Source organism: Nicotiana sylvestris, chromosome 8 (assembly GCF_000393655.2).
Source record: "Nicotiana sylvestris chromosome 8, ASM39365v2, whole genome shotgun sequence".
NCBI lineage: Eukaryota > Viridiplantae > Streptophyta > Magnoliopsida > Solanales > Solanaceae > Nicotiana > Nicotiana sylvestris.
Window position 1 is genome coordinate 191,057,235 of NC_091064.1, and position 10,780 is coordinate 191,068,014.

General features: G+C 36.8%; 2 protein-coding genes and 1 non-coding gene across 3 annotated transcripts; all 3 read right to left on the reverse strand.

Moving 5' to 3' along the window:
• Positions 1 to 855: 855 nt before the first annotated feature.
• Positions 856 to 927, reverse strand: TRNAE-UUC (transfer RNA glutamic acid (anticodon UUC)). The gene has a single exon. It is a non-coding gene; the product is annotated as a tRNA-Glu (tRNA).
• An 883-nt stretch (positions 928 to 1,810) lies between these two features.
• LOC104220120 (la-related protein 1C-like) lies at positions 1,811 to 6,736 on the reverse strand. Its single transcript, XM_009770934.2, has 6 exons — positions 6,080 to 6,736; positions 5,349 to 5,880; positions 5,114 to 5,276; positions 4,861 to 4,951; positions 3,564 to 3,635; positions 1,811 to 2,646 (listed from the first exon to the last, which is right to left on the reverse strand). The coding sequence occupies exons 1-6, from the start codon at positions 6,560 to 6,562 to the stop codon at positions 2,341 to 2,343; spliced, it is 1,647 nt and encodes a 548-aa protein (XP_009769236.1). The 5' UTR covers positions 6,563 to 6,736; the 3' UTR covers positions 1,811 to 2,340.
• Positions 6,737 to 8,039: 1,303 nt separating this feature from the next.
• On the reverse strand, positions 8,040 to 9,791 carry LOC104220118 (peroxidase 64-like). The gene is made up of 4 exons (XM_009770933.2): positions 9,539 to 9,791; positions 9,228 to 9,416; positions 8,823 to 8,985; positions 8,040 to 8,656 (listed from the first exon to the last, which is right to left on the reverse strand). The coding sequence occupies exons 1-4, from the start codon at positions 9,758 to 9,760 to the stop codon at positions 8,259 to 8,261; spliced, it is 972 nt and encodes a 323-aa protein (XP_009769235.1). The 5' UTR covers positions 9,761 to 9,791; the 3' UTR covers positions 8,040 to 8,258.
• Positions 9,792 to 10,780: the final 989 nt, after the last annotated feature.

The following is a 10,780-nucleotide window of genomic DNA, read 5'->3' on the forward strand; positions in this document are numbered from 1 at the left end:
CTCAAAGTGCGTTTATTGCTTATCCCAATTAAAACGCCCACTGACTGATGACTAATAGTCTGTTGACTCCCTTTTATTATTTTAGCGGGAATTATACTTTAATTTCTTTTCTTTTTTTTTGGTTTTGTTTCTCATTCTGGTGTTAATTCCTTTCTATTTCATTTGTTATAATATAAAGGTAGTAGCAGTTAGTAATAACAAAATTGAAGCTTCTTCATGTGAAGTGTTAAAGATTCAAGGACTATTGTCTATAAGCAAATTGTCATCAGTCTAAAATTACTTCCGAGATGTTTTTAAAGTCATCAAAGTTTCATTTATCTGTTAGAAAGAAGTCTTGGTGCAACGATCAAAATTGTATGCATGTGATAATAAAAATTGATGGGTTCAAGCCCTCAAAATAACCTCTTGTAAAAATGCAAGATAAAGTTGCGTATAATAGATTGACCCAACATGGTCCATCTAGCTCTTCCCGGAATCTAACGCATAGCTCGATTTTTGTGCACTATGCTACCCTTTAATGTTCATATGATAGTGATCCATATTTTTAGTGTGTTGAAATCATGTCCTAAGTGCACGCTTGTAATGCTCCCTCCATATGATGACACAAGCACCCGAACTTGATATTCCGATAGATAAACCATTAAACTTAAGAGAGTGGCGGCTGTGATTTTACCTGCCCTTGCGTACACGATCGCTTTATAGTCATCAAAGTATAATCTGTTAGTGACCCATCTATATTAATATTTTCAAGAGGTGATGAATGGAGTAAAATAAAATGAGAAAAGATAAATAAATAAACAAAAGTATGGAACAGCAGCAGGATATGCGTTTGCATTTCACATAACTTAAAAGATTTTCCGTTGCAGGGAATCGAACCCGGGTCTCCTGGGTGAAAGCCAGATATCCTAACCGCTGGACGACAACGGATGATTGGTACGATTGCGTCATGTACTTTAATTTGAAAGGTTCTTTTTGGTACTGACTCGGCTTCTCCACCTCACGCTTACTTCTAAATTACAATAACATATTAGCTGATTACTAATACTCTCTGCATGTTGGTTTCAGTGACGCAGTAACCACAAAAATATTGAAACAAATTGTATTATAATGAAGCTTCAAAAGGACCTATTTCTCGATGTCTAAAATAATTTAAAGGTTACATTCTAGTAGAGGGTCGCCTAGATAACTTATGTCGCATTAAGAAGACTAATGACTACCCTACATAGCTTCCAGAAACTTAGCTTAGTTAGGCGACATTTATTTGCATGAATCCGTCTTGGCCGATATTCAAATTCACATGTGCATGCTGGTCATTTGACAAGTCTGTTAGTCCTAACATTTCAGCAACCATATATTGCATCTCAAAGTTCAGATCGGTATGGTTAGACAGGAGAAGCCTACCCCCCTTTTCACTATTCAACATGAAAGGAACCACTAATGGTGATCAACGCAATACCGGCAGGCAAGTTATTCTTTGGTATCTGATAACATTACAGCCATAAATTTCATGAAATTCAGACTCTTCTAGGGAAATGGTCAAGAACCACATACTTTGTTTAATTCCTCCACTTAAAGGCAACCACAACTCATGCAAGAGCCAGGTACGTAATGGAGCAGGAAGATTAATCAAGGATCAAACAAACCATATAGCGTTATTAAGTACTATTACTAGAACTTCGAAGGAATTGAACATTCTATTCCATGTTCAATACTTCAACACAAATTTCTCCCACGCTAAGAGAAAGTTTGCAATAAGAAGAGCAGAACACAAGATCTGTATAAAAGAACGAACTGTGCTAGAGCCAGATCATAGGAGGCGCAAAAAGAGGCAAAGTGAAACTTAAAAAATATATCAAAATACAAAAATAATTGAAGCAGAAATGCCTAGATAAGTATAACAAAATCAGTAGAGCTCAACTGCTCTCTTTAACAGCCAAGAACTTTTTACATTTCAGTAACTTTCAACTGAATTTCCAAGCACACGGAGACAAATTACCCCAAAAAATTCCTCACTTCAAAGCACAAAACAAATCCTCGCCATTGAATTGCAATGGAATCCCACACTGCATCCATATTGCAAGTGTACAAGCCAAAAAACTAATAACTTCAAGCCAATCAACTTTGTATCCTTTTTATGTCCCCCTTCTTTTCATTCTCTATACCAGATAAGTTATACGTTATTTGTTTTCCACCCACTCACCTCGAAAGGTGCAAAAATCTGGCTTCAGCAGGGTCAAAATCGAAGCAATGATGTACCTGTCAATTTTCCAAAGACATGTTCCTTCAAGACAAGAACTATCGAACATGGTCCAACAACCATGACTGAAGATGCAAAAACTTTCAACCAACTTGACTGCTTCCTGCGTGGCCGGAACAGATTTCTTCAGCATTACCTTCCTGAACCAATTTTGACTGGCTAGTCAATTCCTCCGATAAGCCGCTGACAGCCACCTCGACTTGAACATCTCGCCGATCCACATCATTACTTTTGTCGTTACCTGATTCACCCAAAGAGACCTCCTGGAACGAACTCGTTAGAGCATTTTCCGTCGATCCACCAGGAGTTTGAGAGCCTGAATCAGCTGTAAGATGGCCAGAAGTATGTATCCATTTCTTCCAATCATCACGTCTCCTTACCTTATCATCCTGTGAAAAATAGTCATATTTAGAACATGCAACATCAGAGTTCAATTTTCAACAGCTCAACAGCCCACTACAACAGACAATGTGAATCCAGTGATACAGTTCACAGTGCATGTTCTTACTACATCACATTGGAAATTTCTTATGAGTATATGACAGAGGCAGATCCAGGATTTAGTTCTATGGGTTCAGGATTTGAGCTATGGTTCATAGTTCAGTATTTTCAACAATTCCAGTGGGTAGTGGGTTGGTTTTACACAGATAAATCCAAGTCTAGGTTAAAAGTTATGGGTTCTAATGGGCCACATCAATAGTGCTAGACCCACCCCTGTATATGTATTTAAATAATTGATTCATTATAGAATTTGTGAGTATATCACCAACCACAAAACGCTTAAAAACAACAGCTCTGGAAACAAATACAGGTTGTTAGAATCAAAGAAGCTTTTTAACTGCTTCCCAGTCCCCAGTTAATTAATCCCAAAACTGGCCGTGACGTCATAAGATATGATTTGAAGAATTAATAAAAGACTTGTCACTGCAATTTCTTTGAATTGAAAAAGAAAAAAACAGAAAGAAAGAAAAGAAAACCCATTGAATTTATGCAGGGAAATTTGGAAATCTCACCCACGTCTTTTAAATAAGAAATATTACAACATGCATTAAACTCAAGCCGGACAATTCAAAGACAAATAACTTTAGCAGCCTTTATGCATCATTGGCGCCATAGTGTATAATAATGGACAAAAGAAGAGCAGGTAAACAGAATGATCATGCTGTAACTACCATAATTTTCCAAAAGGCAGTGGATAAATACTTATAAACTGCAGCAATTCCCACAAAATGTTCCAAGGCATTAGCTGCCTCCTCCGACATGATAACAACAAGAGTTGATTTAGAATTTTTATTTCACACAATACCTGCACTTCCACAAGCGTTGAAGCCCTCAAACAGTCCAAGATAAACTGGATGTTGTTTGTCAAATGTCTAACCTGAAAAAAGAAACCATAGAGCAAAACCTTGATCTGTGCATGGGCAATACTAACACAGAAATGAAAAACACCTAGAAGGCAAGAAAATGTTGTCCTGTTGTCAAAGCTCAGCGTACTGTACAGAAGAATAATGTTCAAAAATATAATTACAATTTCAAGTCAGAACTCCTACATTTTAGAAAAAAGAATTCAATACCTAAAGACAGAACTCACTAAAAGTCATTAAAGTCTTTATCTAGTTGACATGATGAATACTAAAATAATTTAGGAACTTTCAATGATGTAGCAGTAGCTTAACCACAAGATCAAACAACAAAGAAAATAGAAATAAATAAGATGGGTTTCATCATTTGATCGATATTATATGGAAGTCCTACTTATCCACTTGATAATAGCAAAACATCCTGTGACTTAAATGTACAATTGCATCGATTTTAGATCAAATAAAAGTAGCAAGAAGCCAAACATCCATTATGAAGAATCATAGAAGCCACTGGTACAAATTGAAATTGGATATAGACACAATGCTCCTGAAAATAGTCGGGTGAAAGAAAGGCAAGGTTTAGATCTTTGGTAAATTTTAGAACTCAGAAAAAGTTAGCAAAACTTAAAATTTGGATGTCGAGTTTGAACTGAATATAGGAGTGAGAATGAACTTCCATTTTGACCTTAGAGTTCGGAAAGAGCAAGAAATGTAACAAAAAAAGAAAGTTATGAATGAAGCTGCAAGATAATTAGTTTAGCTTAAATGAAACCTACTTCTGTCAATTGCAATAATATCCTTCATTAGACAAACAGACTAGTATCAAAACTGGTAAATATAATGCTAAAATCAACAGGAAACATTGACATGAAATAGGAAGATATTACAATCCAGCAACAATCCTTTTTAAAGTAGACTGAGTAAAACACTTACCAGAGATATCATTCCATAAGTGGAAAAGAAAGATGTTTAATCAACCAATGGAATCTTCAGCAAACAAGGTTCAAGATAATTTTATGTATCTAATAAGTATCAGTATTCACTGCTAAACAATTTACGTACTAATAACAGGAAGACAAGACGAAGGAAGAGGAGACATGAAGCTACTTTTCGTGGAGGTATCTGAGGTCTCAAAACCATTTATATCTAATAGAAGGCCATAGGAGGTAAAAATCTTAGGACTTCTCAAGCAGTGATCAAACACCTTCCCATTAAAATCGAGAACCAGGTTAAATCACTTACACGAGGAAAGTTAGCAATCAATTCAATAGGAACCCATCCCTCTTCATCCATTTTGGACCTCAAAAAGTCATCTTTCACCAGATTATCATCACTGCAACAAATAAAAGATTCTGTCAGCAGATTCTCTTAAAAGAACTCAAGATTAAGGGGGAAGAAGTTGAAAGGGGGAAGAAGTTGGCATTCATAAGGGAGGGGGAAAAAAGAAAAAAAGAGAAGAAAGAAAGAAAGAAAGAATAGTCCAAATCACAAATACCTGAAGTAATATTCTATCTGTTTAACCAACAAGGCAGGTAAGTTTGGATCCACGACTGGAAAAAAGAAAGGTGGTGGTGGTGGTGGAGGTGGCGGGATAATTGGAACACCCCTAAAGGACTCTGGAGGCATCGTGGGGACATAAATGAACTGAGGTGGCATATCTGAAAGGAACCAAAGAAATAAGTGATAATTTCTAGCTTCTAGATAATGAACAGATGCTAAGGAAGACTTACCATATCCCACTGGACCAGCGAAGGGTCTCAAAGGTGCAGGCATAAATGGGGCAGAACCAGGGGACTGGGGTGTTATGAACCCTACTGGAGGAGGAACAAATTGAGGGGCTTGGTGGACATCTCTCCGATCTTGATCACGCCTACTATGATAAGATCCATCTCCACGGGGTCGGCCCCCAAAGTTTCCCTTCCTGTTTGGATTTCTATGTGAAGATTGATCACCTCCATGTGGCTGAGACGAAACTCCTCCAATGGGTCTAGGACCCCTTACACGAGGATCAAGAACAGGCGGTAACAAATTCCCATAAGGCATCACAGGAAATGGTGGTGGCAATGGCGGTGGGGGTGGAGGTGGAGCCCGACTAAAGCCGCCCTGATTAGATCCACTACCCGGGCCACTACCAACACTGCTGCTGCTGCCCCCGCGATGCTTCATTGATCTTTGTCTAACCGGCATTGTGTGATTTGCATTTGAATGTGAGTTTGCATTACTATTAGCTTGTTTTTGCGGTAATGGTGAAATGACAGGTCCCTATTCATAAAAACACCTTCATCAATCAAACATACAGCTAAAACAAATCCTATTTCCTCTACATCAACAGAAAAACCAATGCAGCCATTTTTTAACTCGATTTCGTAAAGCCTAACTATACAGATAAACATATATGAAACAACATACTCGGAGCAATAATAAAAAAATTAAAACCTTAGAAAATCCAGAGAAAATGAACCTGAGGAAGTGTGTTTGATCCATCTGCAACCGGTTTCGATGACTCCGAAGACGATTTCGGGATGGCCCGAGTAGACTCAGAGAGAGCCGGCCAAGCAACAGCACCACCCATAACCGAACCGGCTTCAACGACGCCGTTTAAAGGTTTGTTCCAAGCAGGCTTTTTCGGAGGACCTAAAGCATCATTAGTACCACTGGAGCTCTCAGGCTGACTATCGGAGACCTCATTCTCCGGAGAAATTTTCTGAGCCGAGCTATCGGGAACCGAAACTTGCTCCGGCGGTGATGGTGATGCTGACGGGGAGCGAGGAGCGGTGACCGTGGTTACTTCAGCATCGCTACCACCGCGGACGACTTGTGCCCAAGGTGAGGTTAAACTCAGGCGAGACTGAGGACTGTTGACGGCGGCGGAGCTACCGTCGGCGGTGGTGACAGGCGAAAGCGGCGAGTTGTTAGATACTGAAGAATCGGCCGGCATGGCCATCAAAAAATAGGAATTTTCTGGAACTTCAGCTGGAAGATTCGAGAAGAGAAATCGAAATGATCAGGGGAAATGAGGGTTCAGGTGAGAAGAACTGAACGGGAAAACTAGGGTTTTCAGTGATCAATGCGAGTGTTACTCTGTCTTTTCCAAAGTTTTATTTTTCTATTTTATTAAAATTTTCCTTGTAGGGAGAGAAAATGTAATTTACTTACTAAAAAGGCTCCAATATCATACTTTTGACCAAAAGTAATTACCCAATATTGCCCTTGTTAGTGAATTAAACAACCTTAATAATGCTGGGTGGTAAAGGACAATTTTGGATCAACACCAAACATAAATGAACATTTTTGTCATTTTATCACCCCTAAACACATGGCGAAACGATTATTCTCATAAACAATGTAAATTAGGGAGTATTAATAAAACAATCTAGTCATACGTACGATTTACAAGCCAATTAGGAAATATAATCTCCCATGAGACTGTAAGCACTAAGATTTCATTTGGATTTTCTAGGTCCACTTGCACCTATGGAATTCAATTAAATCTAATCTCATTAGGGTTGAACAATTAATTTGGATAATAAATGAGTTCATTTTATTAGTTTTAAGGCCAATGTCCATTTTATATTGAAACACAAACTCATGCCATATGAGTGTCTAATGACATGGTCTAACCAATTAAATACAATCTTATATAAAGCTCTTGATCGGCGTATTTACTCACATGAGACTACTCGTAATGACTTTAGTTAAATTGCTTTTTAATATATTATCCTTTTGAACCGAAAAAACATTGGTTAAATTGTTTTAATATATTATTCTTTTGAACCAAAAATCAAACTTATATTGATCAGGACTTAGATAAGGATCGCACTGTATTTGAAATAAGTTAAAAAAGATATAAAATAAAAGGAAAAAAGAAGGGTTCTTCCTTATTTAAAGTTCTAATTAACTCTCCCATTGATGTCCGTCCTTAACTCACTATAACCTTATCTAGTATTTGACGGGTGCATACGTACCTTCCAAATAAAACACCTTTTTTGCATTTAACTGTTTCATTGTCCCAAATAAAGAGATGCTAATTTTGGACTTGACTGTTGACAAAGGTTCAGTTTACAACAACAATCCAACAGAATTTCATTAGTATGGTCTGGGGAGGATAGAACGTACGCAGACCTTACCCCTATACCGAAAGGATAAACAGGTTGTTTCCGGGAAACCCTCGGCTCAAAGATAATATATGCGTAACTGCAACAGAAACTAGAAAAATAGTATTAGCATCGTAAAATACAACAAATAAATAGAAAGGTCAAAATGTGAAAGACAACGACAAAAACAAAAAAAAATTAAAAAAAAAATTGTGAAACACAACAAAATCAAAACGCAAGACAAAACACTATAGACAAGGTTCAAACACTATCAGACAAGGTTCAGTTTGAATCAAAACGTAAGACAATATTCTCTGCTCGGACGAATTGTACAATTTCTTTCTAAAGTTTATAATGCAGTTAAATCAAGTACAAACAAACCATGCTTAAACAAATCTTTCATCAAATCCTTTCAAACTTGACCACAAAACAGACACAATATGAGCTTTGTTTTTTTCATTTGATCCTTAGCTCTTCCGAAAAAATTAATTAAAACTACACAAATGAAGAGAGTCCAATTTACAGTAAATAAATCAGGCTTATCACCTAATTAACAAATCTACAGTTCAGCCTAACCTCTTGTCCACCACCACTAATACTACTCATCTTGATCATTGAATTGGCAAATGCTTTAAAGAACTCATCTTGGGAATTAGCATACTTTGAAACTAATGCTTTGGTTCTTGAAGAAGTGAGCAAAGATTCATCTGAAGAAAAAAGGCTTTTGCCCTGCATTAGTAATTTGTAGTAGGCGTTGTCGAATAATGTTGTAGTAGAATCCATTGTAGCTCCTGCATTCTTGACCTTGTTGTGCATGGGGCAAACATTTTGCAAACTGGTTGCAAATGATGCTTGTAATGTTGGATCAACAACGTGACTATTGTCGAAGTTGTGGATTCTGTTTTGGAAGGAAGAACAATGAGAGAATCCAAGAGTGTGTCCTCCTATAAGTGAAACAAGAAATATTGTGAATTATTTCATTAGCTAGCATGATAAAATTCCACTAAATAGAGCACATTCAATGGGTCTAGAGGATTCATATGTCCAACGCTGACTAGTTTAGGATTGAGACATAGTATTAATTCGTTGACTAAAGTGTTGTTGATTTACCTGAAAGTGCAACCAAATCATCCAATGAAAGGCCTCTCTTAGAGAAACTCTGTTTCAGTTGAGAAATGTTAAAGGTGGGAGCTGGTAATTGTCGCGTTTCAATGGCCTTTGAGATTCTACCGTCTTTTCTTCCTTTTGGCACATCCCAAGTAGGACCTCCCGACTACAATTATATGTTAGAAAAAGTTATTTCACCTTAGTCTTTAAAGCAAAAAATATATGAGTTAAAATCTTCAAATGGACTGCTTAAAAAACATATGGAGTAATATGTGGGTGTGTGTTAGGCTTATCTTGGAAGGGTAATAACACTATTTTTAAATTTTTCCTTTTTTAACAAAAACTAATGTTGCATTATTACTCTATCTTCTTTGCATGGGAATAAATTGTAGTTGAAGCAAAACTCACAAGAGCAACAGCATCTCTAGCAGCAAGAGCCACAATATCAGCACAAGAGACAACTCCAGGACACATATCCTCAATTTGTTTCTTAGCAATGTCAATTACATAGAACGCGTGCAATGAAATATTAGCTGGTCCATCTTTCTCTGCTTTGTTGTTTCTTGTCGAATTCAACAGCACAGAACCATCACAACCCTTTCATATATATAATAAGCATACCACAATAAGTTACTAAAGAAAATATGTAACTATTGCAAAATAAAGATGATGATAAGTGCTAATATATACTCCATATGGCAATAACAGTAGAAGTTTACTCTGACGAAACAATCATGGAATTGCATCCTTAAAAGCGCGGCTGGAACTGTTTTATCATTCAACATAGCTTTGTTGACAACTTTAGTGATGGTTGATTCGGCCATGGGGCATGTCTGGTCATAGTAATCGGAGCTAAGTGCGATCACAGCAGGTTGGAGAGAAGTTGAAAAGAGAATAATAACAGAAACTAGAGCAATAAGAGAGCTAGTTAATGTCATCATAATGATTGAAATTGACAAAATTTGTTCTCAATCTAGACTTGGCACTTGATTGTGAGAGCTAACGAGCTAAGTACGATAGGTATTTAATTAAATGGTAGGGACTGAGAGAGAGGGCAAAAGACTACAAGGAGAGTTGTTATAGGGGATTGGATATGTTCGTTAATAAGTTTGTTGAACTAGAACAATTATAGGGAAATGAAACAAGACTTGTTTAATAATTAGCACATTTTTACTAGCTAGCAAATATTGCCTATCAATTCATTTTAAACTATTGTGTACTTATACCAAGAAATAAATAGTTTAATAAAACACAGAATAAGTTGGTTATAACAAGATTAACCACAAGCTTAAAACTAAGCGTTATTTTTAGGTTTGATTAGCAGTTGTAAAGTGCGTTGTCTGAGGTAAGCAAAATGATCAAACTTTTTCCACTTTGAGGAATGTTATTGTTGCATTGATGGACCAGTTGAACCAATAAAGGGAAGGCCATTTATTAAAGCAGCCGAAATTGTGGCTGTCTGGCTGAGGGTATTATTCTAAATTTAAAATTCTAATTTCCAACAACTTCAAACTTTACAATAGAACCAAGACAGACGAACGATTGCCGGGCAACTAAGCAAGTACTGTTAATTTTTTACTGATCTAACGACTAACCGTACTAAAAGTACAAGAGGGGTTGAAGTGTTAACTATTTAAAATTTAGTTGACTAATACAAGTATTAGTTGACTGATCACAACTCAAAATGAAAGTAAGCAGTAAAGAACAGTAAATAACACATAGCGATTTACTGGTTCGATACCGTTGTGGTACTTACATTCAGTTTTCCTTGGGTCACAAGGGTTCTCTTAAGATCTTTGAATAAGTTACAATACAGATGGTTCACTACCAACGAACAGTATCAACACTTAAGTTCAGAATAGTTGACACCACTCTATTTTGTGTTCTAGATCTCCCTGTCTTTTGAGACACTGATAACTAAGGATTACATTGTTTGAACTAAGAAGTAGATAAACTTAGAA

What these genes read in the sequence shown, in the direction of transcription:
- LOC104220120 (XM_009770934.2), bottom strand. Translation starts at nt 6,562, where the DNA reads ATGGCCATGCCGGCCGATTCTTCAGTATCTAACAACTCGCCGCTTTCG. An exon ending in GATCAAACACACTTCCTCAG is followed by an intron (nt 5,881 to 6,079) that starts GTTCATTTTCTC and finishes TTTTATGAATAG; the next exon opens with GGACCTGTCATTTCACCATT. An exon ending in CAACGCTTGTGGAAGTGCAG is followed by an intron (nt 2,647 to 3,563) that starts GTATTGTGTGAA and finishes TATTTTTCACAG; the next exon opens with GATGATAAGGTAAGGAGACG.
- LOC104220118 (XM_009770933.2), bottom strand. Translation starts at nt 9,760, where the DNA reads ATGATGACATTAACTAGCTCTCTTATTGCTCTAGTTTCTGTTATTATT. An exon ending in TCCATGATTGTTTCGTCAGA is followed by an intron (nt 9,417 to 9,538) that starts GTAAACTTCTAC and finishes TATATATGAAAG; the next exon opens with GGTTGTGATGGTTCTGTGCT. An exon ending in TGATTTGGTTGCACTTTCAG is followed by an intron (nt 8,657 to 8,822) that starts GTAAATCAACAA and finishes TTTCACTTATAG; the next exon opens with GAGGACACACTCTTGGATTC.